The 26418-nt window shown below is 40.5% G+C and overlaps 1 protein-coding gene across 9 annotated transcripts in view; it reads left to right on the top strand.

Annotated features, from left to right (window-relative positions):
- Window positions 1–26418, top strand: part of EYA1 (EYA transcriptional coactivator and phosphatase 1) — an 86339-nt gene that overhangs the window by 6514 nt on the left and 53407 nt on the right. For 2 of the 9 annotated variants that reach the window (XM_040588630.1, XM_040588629.1), the window contains exons 3-8: window positions 8442–8522; window positions 10412–10481; window positions 10865–11007; window positions 15213–15335; window positions 21823–21905; window positions 22305–22491. In XM_040588630.1, the coding sequence (XP_040444564.1) occupies window positions 8442–8522; window positions 10412–10481; window positions 10865–11007; window positions 15213–15335; window positions 21823–21905; window positions 22305–22491 (687 nt within the window). Of the gene's footprint in view, window positions 1–8441; window positions 8523–10411; window positions 10482–10861; window positions 11008–15197; window positions 15336–21822; window positions 21906–22304; window positions 22492–26418 lie in introns of all 9 variants that reach the window. The other 7 variants (XM_040588627.1, XM_040588626.1, XM_040588624.1 and 4 more) reach the window with 5 other exon arrangements.

Raw genomic sequence — 26418 nt, 5'->3', positions numbered from 1 at the left:
AGGAGAAAAATCAACCACAGCAAACCAAGTGATGCACAATACAATCGCTGACCAATGCCCATCCAGTCCCCGAGCAGCGATCCTGCTCCAGCCCTGGCTAACTTCCCCCCCCTCAGTTTATATACTGAGCATGACATCATTTGGTCAGTTTGGATCAGCTTTCCTGGCTGTGTCCTCTCCCAGTTTCTTGTGCCCCTCCAGGCTTCTCGTTGGCAGGCATGAGAAGCTGAAAAGTCCTTGTACCAGCTATTAGGAAGAAAATTAACTCTATCCCAGCCAAACCCAGGACAGTTTGCTATCAAGTTGCAAAATTATAGAATGGAAAAAAAAGTTTTCAGTATTTTCTGAAGTAATGATGGAGTAAGATGCTGAAAACCCTAGAGAGGATATGAGTTGGTTGATGTTACGATACGTGATTGAGATTTCTGTAAGTAAATTATATGTTGAGTATTTGTTGTAATTCTAATAATACTTTGTAACACTCAAAATATTCTCCCAGTATTGCAATCAAGCCTGCACTTTGGCAGTGAATGACTTTTAGTTTTGTATAAGTTATTAATCATTTTTAATATTTATTCATAATTTTGTCTACTTTGGGGTGCAAAGTTGTGGTAGGTGATGGCAAGCAGACAAAATGATCCTCCTTTGGAAGGTGTTTGGTGCCTTTTAATTGCTCATTTCTCGTGTTTCTGCCAATTATGTATGCTGAAGTTTCTGTACTTGTGTTTGTGATGAAGAGCTTGGCGGCATGAAACTTAAAATTGATGCAGGGATACCTCCATATTTAGACATCCTGAAATAGTAGTACAGTAAAGGTAAATCTAATACTTCCATTTCAGTAGGGTGTTAGTGTCAAGAGCTATTGATACTAACTTCTTTACTCAGCCCCAGCAGAGCACAGGATGACAGTTGCGTGGCCAGAGGCAAAGACTGCAGTGGTCCCAGGCCCCAGAGTGACAAAAGCACCCTGGGGGTCTGTGGGGGCTAATAATAATCTTCAACCTGCTGCCACTTCTGGAGGATAAAAATCATACGCGTCACTGCCCGTTTATATGAAGGCAAGGGGCTGGCTTGGACTATCTTTTCTTCCCTGCTCTTTACCTTTTTCTTCTTGCTGTATTACATTGGCTTCCTTCCAGACTCTTTGTCTTATCTGTGCTTTTATTCTCCTGCTTCCCCATGAGTCTTTCCGTCTGTTCTGAGCACATGTAGCATAATGCTCTATTATTCCTCTTTCATAGGTTTTTGGCCAGTGAAATAACTTGTCGACTCCTATGTTGGCTCAGCCCAGCAACTCCTGTTGCAAGGTCTTGGGGAGGAGATTGGCTAATAAATATTTGTGTATTTATTGTCTTTTCTGTATGTATGTGCATCTGTTTGTGAAAGTTTCCCCCATAATATTTTCCTGTAAGACAGGGCCTCATTTAAGTGAAAAGTTAATAGCAGTACTGGTCACAGACATTTGAGGGAAACAAAACGCTCCAATTGACAAATGACTTTTAAAAAAATTACATATTGGGAGCACCATTATTTTAATATATTTTATTTTTGCAAGCCTCTCCTAAATGTGTGGGGAGCACATGCCGTTCCAAACTGTGGATGGAACGTGGTGGTGTGACAGCACCCTCTGAGTGTGTCTGAGGGTCCCAGAGTCCCGGTGGCACAGCTAGCTTTGCACTGGCTGTGGGATCTCAAGAACCTATGAAGGTATTCACTACTTCATCCGCATGCTGTAACTGCAGTACATCACACTAGGTGTGGCATCTCTCCAGGGGGTCCAGCCTGTTATGCACAATCTGCATGCATGCAATCACATGATTGAGTGGCGTAAGATAGAAATATCATACACCTGGCCAGTGATACAGATAAGAAGAAAATACAACCCCTGCTGTTGGTGTGCACCAGCAGAAACTCCAGGGGAGTAGAACATCTTAGTCTAAGAAATAGACTGATATTTGAAGAGCCTTAGCAACTTTGGAGACTTGTGACTTGATGATTTAACACTTTCATTTATGTCTTGTGATTTTCCGAGGATTTTTGCTTATCACAGGTAGATAAAAAAGCATGAAACTTGGTTATGCTTCATGTCATCAGACCCCTGGATAGTGAGTGAAGTACCTGTGCCACCGGGTTTGATGAGACAAGCTGCTGCTGCTGTGTGGAGGGGAATGCAAGTTGGTGCTATCCCTTTTTGTACAGGTGAATTTGCTTTTTAAGTCTGGCACTTCTAGAGTCCAGACCCTGGCCAAAAGTAGAGGATATTATTTCCATCTTATGAAAGGTCCCACCCAGACTGTCATTCTGCTTCTGTCTTCGTGTCTCAGTCCTCTGTCTTGTACACACCCAAATGGCAGAGCTTGGCTTCTCTGTGATGCTCTCTGTTCACTTGAAGGCCTCCATATTCCCAGAAGGTAGCTGATGACAACCTTCTCCACCATTAATGGCTGTGGTTGTGGCACTGTGTGGTCATTCTGTCTGGCTTTGGTTAAAGAGTGTGGATATTTTACATGGACCCTGTGCCAACTCTTACACATGGACAGGGGAGTTGCCATGGTCAGATTCCGAATCAGGTACTTAGGAAGACAAGAAGAGAAAAGAAATAGGCCGTAACACCTCTAAAAGGATTGCTGGCTCTGAATTGATTGCTGCCTTCATTTAGACAGGAGACATGCAACCGTTCTGTATAAACTGACAAATGAGTGTGAAGGGTTAAGAACATTAGTTTGACTCATCTCCTAACTGCAGCGATTGAGAGTATTTTAACCCATGACTGTAATTGTCAGATGAATATCTGGGTGAAATCTTGATTAGCAGCTACAGATACTATCAAAACTTGTCTCCACTCATATGGTTTTGAATTTTCTTTCTGGTTTTGCACTGTAGCAGTGATGCTACGGTGATGCTATGATGATGCTACTGTAAATTTATGGGTTTTTACTGCTAGATGAGCAGATGCAGTGATGTTAAAGCTCTTTCAATTGTACTGTGTAACATAAGAGGAAGGCGATGGCTGTGGGGGAGCCATGCAGGCAGTGGAAGCTGGGTGTTAGCTGCAGCCCAAATACTGCAGCAGTTCTGAAGCCTTCTCACATCAGAGGAGGGGAGAGCAGGAAACAGTCTGGGCTTGAAGTAGAATGTGCTGCTTTGAGCAGGGACTTTCTTTGAAAGCTACACATGAATTTAGTCTGGAAATTACCTTGTAGTAATTACCCTCTGGTAATTTCCAGACAATGAGATTCAGAAGAGTCCTCTGCTTTGAGAAGCAGGAGCAAGTAAGTTTATCAGGCTTCATGGTCAGGAGCTGATGATTTGATGGTCTGTGATAAAAAAGGACAATCATGTACTGGATAGGAATTAGTATAACTAAGTAATATGTTTATAAGTAACCTATAACCTTTAGTAATCTGTTTATAATTGCAAGATTCTTCAGGACAAAAAGAGGAGAGTTTGAATAAAATAATGGAGAATATCCTCAGCTTAGAGATTCGAGGTAGAATTTTTGTCCCATTGTTAGTGACAACTACCTTTGAGCTTTCAGGTGAGCTTTGGGCTTCTAGTGGGTACAGAAAGAGGATGGTATCAAGCAAAACAGTGTATGAATAGTAACGGATACATAAAATATTTAATCAAGATACCTACCTGGTGTTTAGCTGCCAGCATTATTTACCTGGTGTTTAGCTGCCAGCATTATTTGAAGAGTCACCTTGAGACAAACCAAAACAGGACTAGAGACTGTATATGTATGTCTATAAACGGACTAACAGCCTCACTTACTTTATTGAGACTCTTTGTGCCAATGAACACTGAGAGCTGTCAGCCAGGAATGATTTGATTTTTCCCACTTAATCGTATAATACAAATAATATAACATTATAATATTACTTCAGCCTTGAAACTGTAAAATTAAAACTGATTTAATGTCAGCCATGTTTACAATATTTCTGTTGACAAAGACTAGTTCAGTACAGCAAGCCTATGTATTTTAGATAATCAAAGTTATTTAAAAAAGGTATTTAAAAACCTTACTTTTTGCATGCTTGAAGGTGCAATCTTTATGAGGTATTCATATAATTTTTGTGTTAGGAATGGCCAAAGGTTAGGTCTGTAAATCCAGATTTTAAACAGGCAGCATCTCACTCCTCGTAGCACTCCTTACTGCTATAGACACCAGTGACTGAATGAATGACAAGCTGTGAACTCAGAAAGTTGTTACTTGGCCAGTGAACCATGTGAACTTGTGGGTTCTGGTCTGAAGTTCTCTCTCTCGGTGGAGTCCAGTAACTGCCATGTAAGTCCATTTTTAACTACCTTTTGTAATATGGCTGACAAAACAGAGCACATTGCACTTGCAATTTCTGAGTGTCTTAAGAAGAAATATCTTGACAATTGATATAAAGTTAGATTAGTAGTTATGCTAATGCCATCTCAGAATTGTTTAGAATTGTTTGCTTTTTTTTCTCAGAGTTAGCACGTATGTTATCATTTCCTACTCATATTTTTTCTGTTATTTTTGTTGTATTGTTTTCTTACACAGTTCCTTTTTACATCCTGGGTTTAGAATCTCATAGATGACTAGGAAAGAAAAATAAGGGGTAAAAATGTCTCTCTGTTGACACAGTTTCTTAAGCTCCTTGGTATATAAACCAAATCTGTATCAGTAATCCTGAATAGCTGTTGCATTTTTACAGCAGGTTAGGAATACATTAGCTTTCTTCTTGAACTTCTTATTGATACTCTGTTTTATTACATGAGTGATTTTACTGGCCCTAAAACTTAGTAGCATGTTGATAAATCAGAGTCTGTCTCTGTAATGCAAGTCTGATAATTCTGTGCCTCTGTAAAGGTCTGTTCTGATGAAGGAGCAGCAGAAATGGGAGCTTTCCCGTTTCACTTTCTGCAGTCTCTGCCATGACTGAGCATGGTGTTGGCAGTTACTGGCAAGCTTGCAGCCTGTTCTGTGTAGGTGTGGCAATATTCCCACTCATGTTTGTTGCCCAGTGTCATCCTGTGAAGCTTAGGACATGTTGCAGAAATGTTAACTGTCACGGAAAATGTGGAGAGAAACTGCAATCCATGCTTAAGGAGTATGTGGCAGGGCCAGATCTGTGCCCATCCGAGATCTTGCGTCCTTGGACAGCTCCATACGTCTCTCCTGATAGACATGGATTGCTGGTGTGCTGCTGTGATGGAGTGACAGGCTCATAACTTTAGGCAATCCCTTTGCAGCTCGCTTTCCCTGTGATTCTGCGGCAAAATATGCTCAGTTTTGGCCTTGGGCAAATGAGACCTTCCTTTGTGGTGAGAATACACATGGAAAGTATTTCCAGTGGGTAAAACCATGGACGTTCTTCTCAGTTAATTTCTTTGTATAGCAAACTTCCATCCTCTTGAAATATGTTTAGGCTCAGATAGAAAGAAATATGCAGTCATTTTCTGGCATTTTGATTAAATGTTTGGGGAATGGAGGGCTTTTCAATTCCTATCCATCTTTATTAAATTCCCAATGAGCTGTGGTGCAAAGTTCCACTAAGATCATGGTTGTTCCTAAAGACGGTAGGATAGGGCTTACTTATTATCACCCTACTAAAAGGGTATCCAGATCAGGAATAATGTGAACAGCCTTTCTTATCCTGCTTTTGGTGTATTCAGGAAATAAAACAGCTGAAAGAGGAGATGTAAGGAACAGTTGTTACGAAAAATTTCTGAGCACCTCAATCAGCAAGTAGAATCCACTTCCATGAACAAGGCACTGCACTGCAGTTCATGTATGTTGTCCTGTATCTTCAAAACTAGTATGTCTAGTAAACAGCATTCAGTTATAAACATTGTTGCACTGAAGTGTTGCTCATGAGCCATAGAAATAGAAGTTCCATTTTGATGCGTTTTTTCCCCAAAATGGTATCTTGAACAAGGATCTGAGATCCAGGTAGGTGCAAAGGCACATGAAGTGGGCTTTTAAGCCAGTGGCAAGAGGGGCATTTACATCCACTTAGAAAGAAATTATCCTAAAAATCTTTATCTAGAACAAATGATGCTATAGGTCTCTATATTGTGTGAGGTAGCTCAGCGTAGTCCTTGGACTGCTAGTTTGTGGTGTTCCAAACAATACTTGATTTTATAAGGAATATAGAAGAATTGTTTCTCCAGTAGAGAAGAGGGAATGAGTTTGGAGAAAGCATATACCGAAATCTTCCACCCTTTACCCCGAGTTAAGTTGATCTGCCTCATCTTCCTCTCTTCTCCTCCTCCACAGCTGTCAGCTATAGAGAAAAGCTTCTTTCATTGTTATTTCCAGAAGTATAATTGCATTATGGAAATTAGGTTCAGAAGACTTGCAGATTTGTGGGAAAGCTGGAGTAATCTATGATGAAGGTACTAGTCTGACTGTAAAATGTAACTGTGATAAACTTCTAAGAAAAAGCACAAGACAATGTAGATTCTATAATTCTTGGAACCTAGATTAACAAACTGTGTAGAACTTGCTGTAAAAATCTGGTAGTTTCTGGAAAATTAGTTGGGATAGACACTTTGCAACAAATATTTTATTGCATCTGTGAGTTAGACTTACAGTATTTAGTTACAAAATGAATGTTGGATGTTATATGCTGTGTTTTTAAGAAATAGATTTGTGTTAAGAGTTGTTGTTCAGATCATTAGCACACTCCTGAAGTGAACCTATTGGACGCTCTTTCCTTACCACACGTTAGTTCACCTTGTGGAAGCTCTTGGACTTCACTTCTTTCAAAAAGTGCTCTGCAGAAGTGCAGCTAATGTTCTCCAGCTGCTGATGGGTGCTCAGTCCTTAGGACAAGACTAAACCTAGCATGAATACCCCACCCCACCCCGCCTGGAATGCCTAAACTGTGGATACTTGACCCTCGGCACCAGCCATTTCACTGCATGAAACTTTCTTTACTGGGCTGCGCTGCTTGCTAATGCAGATATATGAGTTTTGTGTGGAGCTAATATTGATCTCCCGAGTTAGTGTGTGCAGACAAAACATCTCACGTGAGACTCAAAAGAAAATAGTGGGCAATTAGTAGAGTCTTGAGAGATTGCATATAAATCCCATGGATGAGGTTGGGTGAAGAAACTAGTTAGGCATGTGGAAGTATGAATTTGGATTTGTAAGGAAAGGAAAGGCCCCTCTTTCTCCAAAGGGGAGGTGCTTCTTCTTTATCTTTTCCAAAACTGGCACCAAAAGGGTTTCTGCTAGTGATGGTTACAATTCCTGAGCACATATGTGTAGACAAACATATAAGCCTACATACACATGTATGCCAAGATGACACCAAGGCTTTACATGTCAGATTGGGTGCAGTTTACCTTGGTTTTCTCGGATTCACTTTCTGCAGTGTTACTGAACTGCCTTGCTCAAAGGTCAGGTATGCACCAGCGCTGGTGTGTGGGAAGCGGTGACTGTGTGTGTCAACAGGAGTGAAAGCGGTGGGAAGTTGATAGATCAGCTCCGGTGTTTTCTGAAATGTCATGCTCAGTTGCCTTTGGTGTGCTGTAACTCCAAAAGCTAGGTATGTAAAAATGGATTTGAGAGATTGCTGTGCTGATCTGATAACTCCCTGCGTGTAGGTACTGTGCCTGATTGCATCCATGCCAGTTCAACCCCATCCTTGCTCCATGGATTGGAATACTGTTGTTACTGAGGTTGTGCTGGTGTAATAGAAAGGGGATTTTTTTAATTTACGTGAGGCTTTATTAAAAGTTGTTAATTAATAATCGGTTATGAAACAGCATGAGCCAGGTGAGAATCTCTCTTACTGTCATTCGTTTTTACTCTCTGTGTTGGGTTGCGGGTGCAGAGGGAATAAAACGTAAAAGCATTCTTTGAAGTACCTGGTCAGGACTGTCCCCCTTTTTTTTATTCAGGGTTGCTGAGTACAAAGTTGGTTTTCATTTTGAGAGGAGAAATACACCATGAGGAAAGTGTTTTACTTCATCAGAAATTCTCATTTTTCCTCTGAAAAGTTATTTGGATGGGAAAAAAAAATTGAGCAGCCCTCAGAGAAACCCATTTAAAATTTATTTCCTTTTTTGTCTTATTCAAATTGCTCTTTCGAGCCTGTGAATGTCTGTATGACCTGATCTAAATGTGGACCCGTATTGTTGGATCTGCAGGATTAAGAGGAATCAGGACAGGTGCAGAGAGTTGCATGGGGACTTCTGTTTTGTTACAGTGGCTCTTATTCCCTGGGGACAGAAATAACCCTCTTGATCATTTTATATGTATGTGTAAATCATAGCTGCCAGTACTTTGCATTGTTTGTATACACAAATACATAAAATGCAAAATATCTATAGCCATGATTTAAAACATTTTCGGCAGATTTTTGCTTTATTGAATTTGTGGCTGTAGTGAGTGTGTGTGCATGCGCGTGCAAGAATATTAGGTGCATATAGAATATATTTTATTTATATTTCTGTAGTTAAAACAGAACCAATGAGCAGCAGTGAGATTGCTACTACTACTACCACAGACGGGTCTTTAGACAATTTCTCAGGATCAGGTAAGGAATAAACAAAGGTTTTAAGCTCAGCATTTTCTCATTTACTATTTTCTTATCTCATGTGGTCTAAATCTGCACACAGCTGTTAAAAGGCCTTGTGCACTTTGCACCTTATGCTTATTTCTGTTCGTCTTACTCAGACGGTGTAAGTCAATAGGAGTTTTCCCCGAGTAAGGAGCATTACAGCATCAGGCTTATTAATGTCCATTGGTCTTCAGTGGGAGTCTCGCTAGGGAGTATTCTGGCCCAGAGTAATTACTCTTTTGTTTTCTGTGAGTAAACATACCTGCCTCTGTGATTAGTGTTGCAATTGAGGGGTAGGTCTTATTATTATCAAGGTATTCGTTCTTTTGTCAGGCTTGCTTTCTTCCTGGAAGCCAAACACATCTTGGCTTCTAACATATAGGAGACAAACACCGTGAGAAAATCCCAAGACGTTTGCAGTTTTGCGTACCTGTGGATTAACTGTGGTATTTCTAGCACATTGTTTTTAAGATGCAAATCAAATAAAAAAGGATCTGATACTGTGTCATGGGCTTATATGTCCAGAGTAGCAAAATTTGACATCTTTCAACCCATCAGGCTCCAAGTAGCCAGTCCTTCTCCGGTCTTGTTGTAGCCTCCATTTTCTGTGTGTGCTGTCAAGTATGGAAGCATCAAACTTGAAAGCCAAAAAAAGATTTCTAGAGTATTTTAAATCTCTGAAAGAAGAAAAGGTAGTGTGTTTAGTAGCTACGTACATCTGCGGTGATCCGACTAAAGGTTGGACCGTAACACTTAACCTATCTGCAGCCTCACAAGCCACAGAAAAGCTGTCAGGTGTGGAAGGCACAGAAAGAGATTCCTGGCTTCCCTCCACGCTTCGTGAGTGCTCCCGGAGTGTGAGGATGATGGATTTTCCCTATAGCTGGCGAGGAAAGGGGTAGCTGGCGAAGGGTAATTATCCGTGCCTTGTTTATTTTCAAGTACTTAGCGATAGGGCCTGTTGTTTCTCTGGCTGTCTGATTTTACAGTAGTCTCATAACCTGCCGCTGACCCCTTCCTGGCAAAGGCTTCAAAACCCACCTTGGGACCCAGAGAAGAAATAGCACCCAAACGGTAACCAGAGAGGGAAGGGCTCCTGAAAATAACACCCAGAGCAGAGCATGCCAGCACATCCGCCACGCTCCCGGCAGCACCCAAAAATACCGAAAGAAATTGGGATGGGTTGGTATAAAGCTCTGTGTCAGCGGTGGCTGGGCTGCCGCGGGAGAAGCTCATCACTGAGCCTCTGAGGCTCAAGTGTTTCACTAGGAACATTTGCACACTGGACATCTTTATGCAACGCTGACTGTTTTGAAGGTCTGAAAGCATTTTAGAAAGCAGATAAGATGTGGGGAAAGAGAAGGAGGTGTAATATGGTAATACATTGTATTATGGAATTATTCTTTTTAAAAAAAGAGAGGCACGTGCTCTGAAGCTGGCCATATGTTTTCAATCGAGACACGCATAAAGCTCCTTCATAAAATGTAGGTCTTAAAAATTCTAAAAGTTAATAAAATGTTGCACTTGAGATATCAATAATCCTTTGAAAAATATGAAGGGAAATGTTTCCATTAGGAAATAGGTTGTTTGCATTGAAAATGTTGTCTGTGTGTGAGCAAAGAATATACTACTGCTCAGGAGTTGTACAAAGAGGCAATTTAGTATTTGAGATTTGTAATCAAGATTTTAATGTTAAGCACTCTTGTATAGCTCCTGATAAAATATTATTTTCTATCTAAGGTATCGTTGATATTTGAATTTAATTAAAATCTTGTTAATACTCTGAAATTCTATTAGGAAAAATAATATTTATCTTCGGTGTGTGTATTTACACTTCTGTGTGCTTTCTTTTCTCCTTGGTGCAGCAATTGGAAGCAGTGGTTTCAGCCCAAGACAAACACACCAGTTCTCCCCACCACAGATTTACCCTTCCAAGTATGATATCTTTTGAAAATAATAATAGTAGTAGTAATAATAATAACTGAAATAGGCAGATTTTAACCTCATTTAAAATAATAATTGGGTCCATCTGTTAAGTCATAATTTAAACCGCAGCAGCTTCTAGGGAAAAAAAAAGCTTTTTTTAAAAAAAATGCTAAGAATGTATTTGAAAAATATTTGGAAAGTTCTTGTTTTACTTATTTTTTATTATTGATTTCTTACTGTTTTGTCTTTGTCTTATACTTTCTGTTGTCTAGCACAGCCTATGATTATGTGTTAATGAAGTAGCAGGATTATAATAAGGCTAAAAATAAGTACACACATGTCTGTCTAATGCGGTCTCTGTCCTATTTTCTGTCATTTGTAATCAATAGCAGACCATACCCACATATTCTTCCTACCCCCTCTTCACAAACGATGGCTGCGTATGGGCAGACACAGTTTACAACGGGGATGCAACAAGCTACAGCTTATGCCACTTACCCCCAGCCCGGCCAACCCTATGGAATCCCTTCATATGGTAAGAAATGCATGTCCATGTTATTTTTTTCCTGAGGTAAATTTCTTTAGATCAAGATTACGCGGCCCTTGAGCCAGTACATAGTGGGACGGCTGTGCTCTCGAGCATTTCTTGTGGAAGGCTGGTAATTTCCCCACTGGAGTGGGTGATGCTCGATTTATTTATTAAAGGTCTAAGAAGCTACTCAAGAGGATGTCTCCGTCTTGGGATCAAGGAGGGAGATTAATTAGGTTTTTATTGACGATACACAAAAACCAGCGCTGAAATGGGAAAAGAGGTCTAGGGACTTCTGTTACACAGACACAGCTCCTGGTGGCTTTCCGAGGAGCTCCACTCCCCGGCAGTGCCATAGGGTACGTCAGTACATAAAGGCCTGAATTTCAGCTGATCCAGATTACTGGAACCCAAATTAATTGGTGAAGCTGTGCTGATTTTTCAGCAGGTGAAAACAGATTCAAAAAGACCCACACCAAAAAAAAATTCACTTTAAATGTTTCAAAACTCCCTGGAGGTGAAAATTGAAGTAAATTGCCACTAAAGCTCTGTCTGCCTGATGAAGGTGATAGTACTAAGTAGCAAATATTTCCAAAAAAATTTAATTTAAAAACAAGCTGCTGTGGGTGAGACCATTTTGCTGCCAGACTGTCTGCTGGCAGACCACATAGCAGTTCAGCAGCGAGGATGCATTATTAGAAAATAGGTCTTATATTTCTCTGGGGGAATATATTAAAAATATACAATCCACATGCTTTTAGCAGCATATTTTGTAAAGATACATTCAGGTGATGTAAGTTTTATACCAAAAGGACAGAACCCACAGTACAAGCTGTGCCCCTTAAAATTATTAAAACGTTGAAGTGCAAAACGGGTGAATCTTTCAGCCTGAAATCTGCAAGCTGAAATCCACTGGGTCTCAAGTATATCCTACAGCAGATTATTGTGAAAAGTAGGTACAATAGATTATTATTTCCACTTACCTTAAAAAAAATGTGTTTTGTTAATATATCATCAATAACTATGACCCAAGGGAGCATTCTTCCTGGGATTACTTACTGCAAAAAATATGGTTACAAACATAAATAGGATGTTTCGTTTCAATTTGAACCCTTATATTTTAAACTTACAAAATACTTCAAGAATATTCAAACTACATTTTCAAGACTATGGAGACGGGGATCCTTCCCCCTGCCCCCAGAAGCTCATGTTGCTGATGAGAGCTTGTTGGCTATTTCCAGCTGGATCAGGCGGTGTGATAACAGACACCCCCTTTCCCTGCTGTGGTTTTCTTGACCCGTTTCTCCTGTGGATACCTCATGTTCGTACTTGGCTGGCCGTGGTGGCTTGGGCAGCCCAAACAGTGACACTTTTGTTTTTTTGCTTGGTTCCTCTGGATGAAATCCTGAGCTCACTGAAGTCAACTATAAAATTCCCACTGACTTCAGCAAGGCCTTGATTTTACTACTTGAGTTTAGCTGTCTCGCTGTCGTCGGAGCTGTAATTGAGAGTTGCTTTACTTGGCAACTGCTCGCTGGGGGTTAGCATGCCTGCCTGCTCTTTTGTTTTGTTCTGTTTTTTTGCCCAGTCCATCCCCTGTGCCGAGGACTTTGGATCATTTTGCCTGATGTTTTACATTGCAGAGCTAGTTTTGACCACAGAAACCCCCAGCTCCTGAGCCAAGTGGATTTTAAGGCATTTTGTTCCTTTCAGACAGTGCCTCGTGACTGGGGCTAAGGTGCTTCTTGCTTATGTACTTTATAGGAGTAATATTCAAAAACAAATAACTATCAAAAAGTTTTGGGACCTAACACCGTATATATTTTTGTATACTTAAGGCACATCATATAATCAGTGTTCCACAACTAAATCACATGGGGAACACCGGGTCGCCCATTTGCAATAGGCAAGAACTGAAGCCTTGTTTAGAGCCAAAATTCTCCTCTTCAGTCTGCAGCTTAGACCCCTTGTACCACCTGCCTTGCTTTTCTCTCGTCCAGGCAGAGAGCTTCCAGCAGGCATAAAGAGAGGACACCTGACACACGTGAAAGGAAAACTGAGTTGGAGTGGGGGGCTTTTTTCTTTTTTGCTTCTTTACTCTGGGGCTTACTAGAAGAAAAAATATTTGTGAATTCCTCTATCAGCCTCCCTGAAGTTTTCTCTCTAGGGCAGCGTTTGGGAAGGTGCTGTCTGGAAAGCCCCTCTAGCCTCTTCATTTTCCTACTCCCCCACCTCCACCGTGGTGCAGCCATGAAGGCAGGAAAGGGGGTGGAGGGGAATGCCATGACAGCTGCCTCCCAGGGGCTCCTGGCTCTGGTCCATCTGCAAAGCCCCTGAGGAGGCTGGAGAATTTCCTGAAGCGCCTTCCTCCTGCCTGCTGCAGTACCAGCAAAGCTAGCTTTGCTTACCAACTTCTTTTTTTTCCAGACCCTGGCAGTCCCCTTATGTTTTCTCACTGTCTCTTTCTGCTTCCTTGCATACGTTAGACTTGGGAGAAAGAGAAGGGAGCATCAGGGTCTGATGAGTGAAGGCCTTCTGGATGAGAGCAGGTGGGAAGAGTAAGTCCCAGGAGATGAAAGGCTCTTCATAGCATGGAGTTTTGCAAAAGAGCACGTCAGTGCCAAGTTGTCTTCACTCAAGTGGCATCCTCCAGCCGCTGCCTTTGATTGTCTCCTCCCACTTCATTTGAGATGGAGAGTTGAATCAGGCCGTTAAACCTGGACTAGAAATTTTAATGCTTGATTTAGTTAAACTTTCTCTAAGCAATATTTAACCAGCATTTCAGAAGTCCTGAAACAGACAGCAAATGGGGATCACTGATACCAAAACATCCATAGCAGGAGTTTCCCCTTGGTAACGAGGTGTCAGATTTGTCTTTGGAATTGTTTATTTGTAACATGAAATAGAAGCAGCAAGTAAGCATCAAGGAAAAACAAGCAAACAGGGTTAGTCAGGCAGTTAGCAGGTCTGGCAGAAGAAATTAAGGGTAATTAATGACAGCAGTTGAAAAATAATTATTTAAATGGCAGAAGAAAATATGCTGCCGTTTGTACATAGGGAGATATTGAAGTTTTGCAAACACAGTAACTTCTCAGCCCTCTCCTACCTTCAAACATTGTTGAATATTATTTTTTTAAAAATCCAACCAGGAAATGGACTTAGGTTAACAGTCATTTTCAAAGGAATGTTACCAATTCACACTTAGTTAATTCAGTTCAAATAACAGTGCTTTCTGAACAATGAGGTATCACTGAATGCCACAGTGAAACCTAAGAGTATTGTATTACTTTTCCATTGCTTTGTCTATAATTATTTTTAAATGGTAGTTCATGTTGGGACAACCTTATAATTAAAACTAAGAGACAGAGGCTGAATTGTGTGCATTTCCTCAGTGTTTCACTTGCTGGTATTTACTTGTTGCCTTACAAATTAGGGGAAGAATCACTGAAGTTGGGAGGCAAGCCATTCATTTAATTGGACTTTGGATTCTTTTATTAATAAATTTGGAAATGAGAGGGTAACGTGATGTGTAATGGATTTCCCTGTCAGTGCAGATTACTGACTTTCTGCTATATTTTTCCCAGTTTGGGAGACTGCTTCAGGAATAGTTCCTGTCTAGTAGGTATTTATTTGTTAAAAGACTGAATGCTTCCTATAGTGTTTAATTAGCTTTGAAAATCATCACTACACTTAATGCTGCTAGTTCTCTTTATCCACTTCTAATTCCTTAGAAAGCCATTGCACTCAGAGCCATTTAATTTTCATGTATGAATACTATACAATGCAAATCTCAGTTATGTCATTAATGGGTAGATGGCAGGAGAGCTTGGCTATGCTGTGCTTCATTAAAATCATATAAAGTTGCTAATCTACCCCTGTGAAATGTCATGAATATATGGAAAAGTTAGCCTCTGGCAGGAAAGGAAAAAAGGAATAATGCAACTTCCTGTTCATGTATAAATTTCTTTTGCAGTTACTGGAAACACAGTTTTGAATTTAACCTCTCCCTGGTGAACTTCAGTTTTATGTGTGCTTTTAGACTGCCCTTACCCTGTTCAGTTGTGCATGCTCTTGATATTCATTCTCTCATGCATGCAATAATAGGTATATGTTAAAAATGCTGTTAATTAAGTGATTTTATTTTCCATCCCTGTTTGAATATGAACAAATAGATTTGCTGTCACTAACTGATTTAGGTGCATTGTGGGCAGGCATCAAGACAGAAGGTGGATTGGCACAGTCACAGTCACCTGGACAGACAGGATTTCTAAGCTACGGTGCCAGCTTTAGCACACCTCAACCTGGACAGGCTCCCTATAGCTACCAAATGCAAGGTCTGTATAAACAGATATTACCATTAATTAGACACAGTTAATGTTATGTGGGTTTTTTTTTTTTCTCCTTATTGCTTTACATTTCTAGGGTAAAAATGAATGTTTGCTTGATAACTTACCTCTGATATTACTGCAGCTGGACCTGAAACGATGCTTGCTTTTGCTGAGAGCAGTGACGGGCCAGCTCTCAGCAGCTTGGAAGATCTCTCGCTTTGTTAATTTTTAAATAATGAAGTGTTGTAGTGTTATTACAGTAAAAATGTGTCTCCGAATAGCAGTAGATTAAAAAATAGCGAATGTGACAAAGCAAGTCCTGGAAAACGTGTCAGGATTATGAATTTAGGAAGTGCCAAATATAATTTGACACCTGAGTGTGTTTGGGAGGGAGAAGAAGATAAAAATACCTACTGCAGCTGTGGAGGTAGCTAAGTAATGATTGAAGTCTGTTTCTTTGAAGTCTATTTAAAAGCTGTAAGTCTTTGTATGTGCGGGCTATTATTATCAATTATATTTTGTAGCCTTACTCGCCTGTTTAGTTTACGTAATATCTTTCCACCTTGTTTTCCCAATTCCTTTTTCCCCTTCGGTACTGGGAAGTTGCTGGGTGTGCCTGCTTCTGGATTTCACCACTTTAAGGGAAAATAAAAAAAAATATCTTTGTTTACTACAAATAGCTACTTTTGGATGTCTGCTGCAGGACTATTCACCCCTGAATTTGACAGTCTAAATCAGGTGTGTTGCAGATTTTAGAATTGTTGAAACAAGTGATCGCTCACAGAATTGGACGACATTTTCTAAAAGTTCAGCACCTCTCTTTATTATTATCACGCTCCATTTAAACTGTGCTCCATCATATAAACACTCCATGAAATGTCTTCAGGCAGAAGTGCTTTCAGAGACCAAGTGAATGAGGGTAGGCTTTTGTTTCATGACTTTAAGGGTATATTGATCCAGTCCTTCACTCAGACACAAGAGAGTTGGGTTTTGGTTTTTTTTTTTTAATTCCCTTTTGAACTGTGTGCTGAGTAGTTCCATAGGGCAGAAGCAAACATCTGACATCTGAAGTATTGCTTATTTGTAGTGTGCTCTGACAAATAAGAGGAAGATAGTGTAAGAGTAGTATGCAATCTTTCATCTTCATGCAGAATAGTGGTGATCTACTCATCAGAGTAAATGTAACTGTAACCAGGTTATTGGTTTTGCTTTCTGCAGATAGCCACACTAACAAAAAACCAAACCCACATACCCTTTCTGCCACCACCCCGAAAAAACCCCTACCTCTCTGTAGGAGACAGCTCAAAATGCTTGCCAGCAGCAGCTATGAGGAACTCCTGGTATGACATTCCAGCTTTTAAGGAACTGGTAATTCATGGTTGGTAGGAAACAGAGTTACTGAAAAATTAATGTCTGTGTTGCCTATAATATCTGTTGCAGTAGTGCCTTCATGCCACAGTCATGTATCAGGATCCTGTTGTGCTAACTTACACAGCCAAATGAAAATATAGTGCCCGTAGAAGCTGGAGGCTGAAATAAAATACTTAAGTTAGGAGGGCCTAATGGAACAATAAAGCTGACACTGTTTAGGCGTAATAAACAGTTGTCACCCCATATTGGTTATCTAACAACTCTAAAGATGGGGGGTTTTGTAAGATACAGAGCAGAGGGATGTCAATAAAAAGGGATTGTAGGGAGGACAGTGAAGTAGTTTTGCAGATGTCTATGGGAAACTCATTCAATGGAGGGAGGAAAGGGGGAGCAGCATGGGATAATGTGAGGGAGCGCTTGCTGGAAAATTTTAGGAGTAAGCAGTGAATTTTGGCATTAGTAGAGCAAAGCTGGGACTCAGTCAATGGGCTACATAGAGGTCTGTCATAAAGGTATTGCTTTGTTTTCTACAATATGCAAAATGTGTATAAGATCAGAACTGTCAAGGTCATGAAAGGGTGACAGTTGTCAAGAGATGGAACAGTAAGGTCTTGGAAAGCATTTCAGCTGTACACATTGAAAGGTGAGGATCTAAAAGTATTCTGCAAAAGAAATGTGTTAAAGATGACCCAGATGTGAAGCTGTAATGAGAGGAGGGTCAGAGGCATTGATTTGAGGATAGTATTGTTTGCAGGGCTGGGGGAAGGAGGGTGTCTGATTCTGGGTTCTGCTCCAGCTGTGCCATGCTTGGGCTGTGAGCTGTTCACCGTGGAAGGCAGGAGGTCGCTGACTGTCTGCCATGGGCAGAGGAGCCACACGTCAGAGTCTGGGGGTCCCCATGGTGTGTATGTAATTTCTGTTGTGCTCATGAACAGTGGATGAGGGAAGGACTGGTCTCCTGCAGAAACCTTAGAGACCATAGGAATGGAAATAAGAAGAATATTTCAAATGAAAATGTTCGTGGAGTTGTTTGAAGATAAGTAGAAAAGAATCACGTTGCTGAACAGGTCTTTCTTGCAGTTAAATGTTGACAGTATATATCTGTACTATACATGAGATTATATATCTTTTTATTGTTTTCATTAGGCTAACTCTTGAATTTGAAACAACTTTAAGTTGACTTAATTCTTTCTTTTGATTGAACAGATGTTAAAAGTAAAAAGGAACATTTGTTTCCCTTTCCTCATTTAATTTTGGAGGGAGAACCTATTCATAATTTCAACTATTATTTAAGGACAAAGTTGATTCTCTTGACGGAAGATGGGGGTAGTGCTGCTGCTGTTCAGTCGTTTGTGCAGAAACCTCCAGAGGGGGAAATAAGTTTATTCTCCCTTTCCCCTCTAGTAGTATATGGGCAGGATGCAGCTTCAGCCTTGTCGTAGCCTGCAGTAGGTGTTCCTCTTCTGCATGTGGCTGCAGAGCTGCTAAATGGAGATGATGGCTCCCACAACCTACTTTGCAATGGAGCATTACATGACAGCGTGCTCCGGTCCCTGCTGGCATTCTCGCCTGCAGTAAAGGGCATTTCTTGCTTGTGCTCCCTGAGTGGGGTTACCTTGTGCTCAAAAGCTTTGGAGTTATTCCGGTTCCTCTCCCTGGGGTGAATGTCTCCCTGTAATGTAAAGGCGCTGCCTGGCAGTGCGTGTGCAGCCAATTAAACCCAGTGCTTTTCCTGACCCTGCTAAAATTACAGCGTGATTAGTCACCAAACAATAGCGGAGGGAGAGACTGCCAACTTTTGGAAATGCTGAGGAAAATCGCTGCCTGTGATTCCTTGCTAAGGTTATTCTGGTAACTAGATTTTTGTTTGTTACAAATTTATCATCCCTTTAACGGGGCGGGGTGTGGAGGGGAGAGGATGGGGAGAGAACTTAAGTGGTTCTGCCACCCCATCTCCCCACTCCTCCCCACCCTTACTTTAAGGAGTATGTTCCCTAAGCTGTTTTTCATATAAGTTGCTTCATAGATGTTGAAAGACCACTTATATGACTAATGGCTGTGGGAATGGGCTGTTGTTCCTATATTGGCAGAGTTATAGGGATTGCTCAGTGAGGATAAATGGAGTGGAGGAGGACCAGGGGAAATGCCAAGGGAAGAGCTCCATTTGCAGCTGCCTTCCTGAGTATCCTTTGATTGCGATACAAGCCTGGCTTTTACCCGGAGCCCGAGTATCCTACCGCTGGAAGGGACTAGACTCGTGATGAGCACCACCAGCATTGTTACAGTTACCAAGACTGCGATGTTTGAGAATATACTAGCCAATTGGTTTGGGAATTCAACCATAAAAAAGTAAACGTTAAGGTATTTGGTTATTATTATACAGTCTAAAAATATTGTGTTGGATGGCCAAGCAGTTACTAGGACAACAAGGGGGAGTTTGCCAAGGATTTTTAAACACTGTAAGCAAACGGAAGAAACCTTTGAGTTTAAATAGCCCATCTGGCCGACTTAGGCTTTCCCAGGAGAGCTGCACTAAACTTCTGCCACATACATTGTACCCTGATGATAGACATAGCCCATGGCAAGGAGGCTGAGCTAGGAAAGCAAATGGACTGCTGTGGCCAATACCCAGGGGAGGACCCCAACCTGCACCTCGCCGAGGCATGGGGGCAAGCTCCGCGCCTGGAGCCCGCCCCTGGTCCCAGCAGGGTCCGGCCGTCTTCCGACACTGACTGGGATTCCCAGCTTTAATGTGGGTCCGCGCTCTTTGCAAAATAGACCTTTGACCTGCAATTTACAGCTTTTATCACATTTTAAAGCTACATAGCTGCCCAACTTGGGGCAATAAATCTCATGCATTTCGTAGAGATTTTTATTTTTGTGTTTGTTCAGCTCAGGCAGGACAGCAGCTCTATGGTGTGCTGTGGCTGAGTATTTAAAAAACAAATGGCAAAACCTGCAGTATTTAAAAAACAACTTTAGGCCAGTAGTTCTGGGTGGCCCACAGAGCCGTTTCTGAGAAACCTGCTTCATGTTTGTTACGGTCTAAGAGACCCCTACCCCTCCTCCATAGGAGCCAGTGCTGACCATGAGATGAAAGAGAGAGATCTGCATGTTAGTATGTGTGTCTTTGTCTGAGAGGGAGAGATGCTGGCTGGCATGTAATTACTTTTCTCATTTGCTGTTGCAAATTGTTTGCCAAACTTTCTGTGGAAAGGTAATGTATTCCTAAAAAAAAGCTTTGGGTTTTTGATGTGTTTTGTTTTGTTTTTTTTTTCTTACAACTATGAGAGGCCTTTTATGTCTTTTTAGAACGGCTCAAACCGTGCACCTATAAAACCTGTGTTTGAATGTATTACTGCATCACTCAGAAATAACTGCAGAAGTAAAAAGAGACACAGTGACTTAGATTCTTCCAGCCAAAGCACTCTTAGAAATAAAATAGCATTTCAAAGTTTTGCAATTTAAAATATTTTTCAGCTGTATTTTGGCTCTGGGGTTTGTTATAATAAAAAATAACATCTGTTTTCCAATTTTAAATTAAATTTTAAACCAACATGTTTTTCTCATTAGTACTGTTTATCTGTACTATCTGCTAAACTTGGATGTCAGCTCTTCTGCTGAAGTAATCTGATTTTAGTTCACAGGATTAGTAGCATCTTTCAACAACCACAGAGCTTTTGCACTGATAGAAAATACAAGAGAAATGTTTACAGTCATTATCACATGTTGAGTTTAAGCTGCATCTTTTACTCCCACTGCTATTGTACTTTACATCTCCTGCTTTGAGGCTTAACTTTTATGTGTCTTTTGCAATCAAAACATTTAAGTATCTTTCCTTCTGACTTCTTACAGCTAGGATACCTATCGATTTGAATTTTTCTATTTAAAAAAGTAAATAGCTCACAAATGCCCTTCAGGGGCTGTAGTAAGCATGCAGCCCTGCCTGCATTCCTCGCTGTTTGGAGTTGCAAGAAACATTGCTTTTCCCAATGAGTAACCGCTGCATAGGATTTTGTTGCTAATTGGGTTGTGTCAGATGCATCAGAGGATCGGCGCATCCGTGTGCCTTGCTCCCTGTTGATTTCCACCCCTCGTTGCCTCATTTGCTCACCTGCAAGCTTTTGCTCCCAAGGTCTCGGTATATCTTTGCACTAAGGCAGGTTTCGGCGGCGAGGGAGGCTGTAAACAACCCGTGCGCTCTAATGGGAGCTCTCACTGGCTGGTGCTCTCCCGCTGGACGAGTTCAATAGGTTGCCTCATTACAGACTTTCTGGTGGCTTATGTAGCTTCACCCTGTACATCCATATGTCTCAGCTGGTGGCTATGTCACTCCTGGGTTATAACCAAAAAGGGCAAAACAGCTGAAAGGGGGTTGCTGCCCTTTTAGTGGAACAGCTTCTCAGGTTAGGTATTAAACAAGAGCCCCATCTGTCTATTTTTGGTGGCTCGTGAACGGGGGGGAGGGGGGAGGTAAAGGCAGTAATTCAGTCTCTCTGGGCTGAATTCAATCTTGGGACTCCTTTCTCAGAGATGTACTTTTCTCCCTTGTTTCATGCCTGGGAGACTATCAAAAAAGAAGGTTTGCAGCCCAAGGCTGTCTATGATTGATGAGCAAATCCTAATGGCTTTGCAATCAGGGTGAGCCATTTGGTGCAGGGAGCTACAGCTTCTGCTGTTCCTGAGAGAGGGGTTGAGTCTCAGGGAGAGGAGAGAAACTGGTTCTTGAAGGTGGGAGGAGAAATGGAGCCAATGGGCTTCAGTGAGGGAAGACAGCATTGTCAACAAAAACTGGAAGTAAAGAAAACCTCATTATTTCCCCAGTGCTGGGTATTAGTCAGAGGGGTGGCATAGCCTAATATTCAATCAGATCTGAGGTGGCTCCAAATTCCTGTCTAAATTTCAAGGTTTTCTTTTTATTGCAGTAACAAAACATGGGGTGTAGGAACGATGAATTATCACTTTCCGTATATTAACATGTTACAGAGCTGATGACAACCAAACTGGTCAACATATGGGAAATATTACAAATATGCCATATCCTTATGATATAATTACATGATGGAAGTTATTTTCTGATACCATGTTTTAGTCATTCACATAATTTTTCATTTCATTTCAGGCAGCAGTTTTACAACATCGTCAGGAATATATGCGGGAAATAATTCACTCACAAATTCTACTGGATTTAATAGCTCACAGCAGGTAAATTTGTAAATATGAGTTGAGGAAACTTTGGCGAACTTAGAATCTCATCCACTGAAAAAATCTAACCCTCAAATAGCTTTTTGAAAGAAATTAGCATCCCTTCAAGTTAAACTAATGTTTATAGATGTTATTCTTCAGTTTGTCATCTTCCAATAGTGGAGCTGTCTGGGGTTAATGTTCTTACTCACACATCTTCAGCACTGTGTCTAATAAACTATTTTATGAGAAGACATACTAAATTATGCATAATTCAGATTTCATTTTACTGCTTTGCATTTTTAGGTCCTGCAGCATACGTGCTGAAAGTCTGACATGTGTTTGTAGTTATATTTTGGAATTTATACTAAAAAGTAGCAAAACTTTGATGGACTATTCAGTTGCTTTTTTGTCTTGCAGGAGTATCCCTCTTATCCCAGTTTTGGCCAGGGGCAGTATGCACAGTATTATAATAGCTCACCATATCCTTCACATTACATGACAAACAGCAACACCAGCCCAACGACACCCTCCACAAATGCAACATACCAGCTTCAAGAACCACCATCTGGCATCACCAGTCAAGCGGTTACAGATCCTGCAGCAGGTAATTACATGGATTTTATGGTCCCTATGAGGCACATTTTTGTAAGTTGAAAGGGGATTGAATTGGATTTTTTTTTTTTTTGTGTAGTCACTGATTTTTTTTATTATTATTTCTTAATCCTGAGCCTGTGGCACGTCTTGCACAGATTCTAACAGAAAATAGACTAAAGAAGCCCGGGGATCAGTAAAAGTTTTAAAGGTTGTGTGAAGTGCAAGTTGTTTCTATTTATTTGTAAAATGCTTGTGTTAAAAATTGAGGGATATGGGAAAGGCTGTACACTAAACCAGAACCTGATGCTTTTAAGCTCTGTCTTCATTAAGATGAACTCCTTTGATTTTTCTTAAGAGTGAAATCAAGAGGCCTTCAGACCATAGCGCGACTGTCCACTTCAAAGAGTGCTTTTGTGTTTTTCACTTTCAGAGGACATAATAATGCTTGTAATGGGGAGTTAAAATTGCACAAGTGTTTCCATTTTAAGAAAAGATTTTCGGTTGCTTGTCCTATTTCCCAGTCATTTTACCTTTCTTGCTGGAATTTGGCAGTCCTTTACTAGTTGAGATATTTTTTAAACATTTATGCCAAACTGCTCCAGCTGTTTTTGGAAATGAGGGGTGAAAAATACTTTTCCCATTATTAAAAAAAAAAAAAAAATACATTTTTTAACAGTTCAAGCATGTCAGTAGTTAGTAGATGGCAGAAATTTGAAATCTGTCAGAAAGTCCAAGGTTGCAGATGTGTTTCTCAGTAGTGTGGTAAGAAGCAGCTATGATTTGGCAATGTTATCAGGAGGTTTTGTTTTGAAGTTTTGTTGGGGGGGGGGGGTTGGTTTTAGATTTCTTGAAGTACTTGATGTGACTGATCTTGCATGTGCAATGTGAGCTTTAATATTATTTGCTAGGACTCAGTTGCTTTTCTGCATGAGTGTGTACCTGAAGAAAATGTATGCAGTGTTGTCTCTTTTGGTACATTTGCTGAAAGTAAGTAGGGACTAAAATACAGCTGCTGTGTGCGTTTATATACACAAAATCACGTGTGCAATGTGTTTGAGAAAGGAATCTTTCTAAATATATGAATGCATGTTGAAGTCTGTGGCTTTTAGAATATATGGATGTGTATTGGAGTCTGCATAATTACTCTGGTTTTGACTTTGTTTTTAATTTGGGGGGGGGGTGTTTTCATGTGGGTTTGTTTGCTTTTCTTTTTCAGTTAGAATCAGTAGGTTTCTCTTACCCCAGAAAACAAATGTGATCAAGTTTTGGCTTTCATCAAGATACTGAAATTGAGTTGTTGTATTATCTGGGCCTTGATCTTTTGCAAAACTTTTGTGTACATTTTTTTTAAGTAGTTGATACTTCCTTAAAGCAACAGTAAACACATATATGGAGAGAGGAGGTATATTCTTCCCAAGCTCAGACTTAGTGGCTTAAAAGCTGTTGTCTTATTTAAATAGTTTTCTGTGCTCTATAAACCTGGACAAAATTTTTCTGTCAGTTCCTTTTTAAGAAGTCTTTCTTTTCTCCCTCATATCATCCACACTTTTGTTAGGAAAGTTTTGTGTGAAAATTTGAAAGATTTTGGTGGCCTTTGTCATGGATGGGTCCTGCTCCTAAGCCTCTTCTAGTTTATGCTTTCACGTATTGAAAACTATACGTCCATGGGTGCCCTATCACTGCTTGCTTAACTATACGTTGGACATGTGCACAGCTCCTCCGGCATTGCTAAGACTGCTCTTTCCCTGCGATACTTATGACTGATTTAACAGTTCTGAAAACATTCCTTCAAATGGTTTGCAAATAACAACTCCTAATGTAGTTACGGGGTTATCTTGGGCTGGCTACCTGTGCCACAGGCAGGGACCTGTTTAGGAAAGTACCTGCTGTGGGCCACTCTCGATTAGATGGAGCTGATGGAAGCCGTCTTTCTGTTTCCCTTCACCAACACGGTCACATTCGCAGAAGGTATAGGGCTAGACCGAGATTTCTCCATTTATCTTTACGCATTTATCTTTATGCACTGAAGTCAGGATCAAGCCCATTCACGCTCTTGTACTGAGTGGAGAGAGATGAGTATCTCTGTTTAGAGTTCAGTTTAACGACAGTCTAAATCCTGAGGTGCCAAAGCCTCTCCACTGGTATGAGAGCAGTTTGAGGTGACTGACAACCCAGTGTTGTGTTCCTAGGTTAAAATTAGGTGAGAACATTCTGCTGCTTCACAAGCCTTCAACCCTGGTAGAAGGGAAGGACCAGTCAGCGAATCCAGTGCTGTGCCTGCCATTTCCCCTTGGACAGTAAAGTTTTTTACCTTCTTCTTGCTGAAGCTTATTGCAAAGCCTCAGTTGAGCTCATGCACGGTATGCTTGGAAAACAAAGTAAAGCTGGGGTTAAAGAAAAATGGGATCAGTGGGGATAAGTGAAAGGCATATCAGAGAGAAGGAAATTAACAGCTGGGTCAAAAACACAGAACAAAGAAGTTAACTAACCGAATTTTAGTTACAAGTAGTCAGATTTGTCACCAGTTTTGCCACATCTGGGCACATTAGGCTGCTGATTCTCTACCACAACTGGAACGCTGCATATGAGAGCTGGTGAGGAGCTGTGCAGGGCCGTCACATGAGGCTACTACTAGCTACCTATCCCTTTAGTAGGATGGGCTCCAGCTGCTGAATTGCAGCTGTTCTTAGTGGTTATTGATATTCCTAGACATCATCTATATTTTTAAAACCCATGTAATCTGTGCAGTTCTGAACTATGCCAGGACAAGCACAGAACAGCCTTCAGACTTTAGAGGCACCAGGATAATTTGACAGGCATAGGTGTTTCCTATGAAATTGGGCCAGTAAGTGAAACAGAAGAGTCTGGTAAGAAACATGTGAAAAGAGAGAAGGTAATTGTGTGCTCTTGTGACATTTTTAGTGGAGTTTTGCAGACTCAGAAAGCTCAGATAATTTCACTTAAAACATATTTAATTCCTTGTCCAAATATAATATAATCCTTTTATGGTTTCCCACAGTTCCTAGTTAAATATGGACGTTTTTGCCACGCAATCCAGGATTCTTGCAGAAGAACCTGAGATTTTCAATGCTCATTGTTTCTTCTTTCTCTTCTTGTTGTGGATCTGAAAAATTTCTTGTACTCTTGATTGCACAGAAGTTGATAGTCCCTGTCTCCATAAATCAGATGTACAAATTAATGTTATATTCTTGTGAACAAAAGGCTTTTTTGCTAGTATTTTTGCTAGTGACATAATCAGAAGTTAAACAGAACAGTTAATCTCAGTATGACATTTCGCATTTTTAATATGTGCTTTGTTTCTGATTTAATTGGACATTTTGTTTCAGTTCAAAAGTAAGAATTTTCAAAGGTTTTTTTGCACTTGTAGACTTCTGACTTTCACTTAATGGAAGAAAATTATTTTAATCAGAATAACAACAGATTATTAGATTCCTTCTGGGGTGAGCTTTCGTCCATACTTGAGTAGATTATCCCTGGTATGAACAGTGAGATGCTGATTTTTTGTGTGAGCTGTAGTGTGTGAGAGAAGTAATAATAATTAAAATGATAAAAAATAGTAAAAGTAGACTAGCAAGTTAAAATTCAGTCTCCATTCCAATACTCAAATTCAATAAAGTAGGTTCAGAGTGAACAAAAGGAAGTCTTTCTTTATGTTGTGTATAAGTAAGCTGTGCAGCTTCTTGCTGCAGGATGTTGTGGATGCAGAAGATTCATGCCATTTCAAGCATTGCTTAGGCAAAAGCTGGATTTACACAGACACTTGTGCAAATATGATATTGTATTCGTATGATGCTGTATTTACAATTTATTAAAGTGTTTCTCGCATAGAGAGAGACCGTCATTATTCTTGAGGTTTAATCTCCCAGTTTTCTTGGTTTCTGCAATAAGTATGTTTAAAATATTACTGGAAGGTTTT

Source organism: Falco naumanni, chromosome 3 (assembly GCF_017639655.2).
Source record: "Falco naumanni isolate bFalNau1 chromosome 3, bFalNau1.pat, whole genome shotgun sequence".
Lineage (NCBI taxonomy): Eukaryota > Metazoa > Chordata > Aves > Falconiformes > Falconidae > Falco > Falco naumanni.
This window is presented reverse-complemented; position numbering and strand designations above follow the sequence as displayed.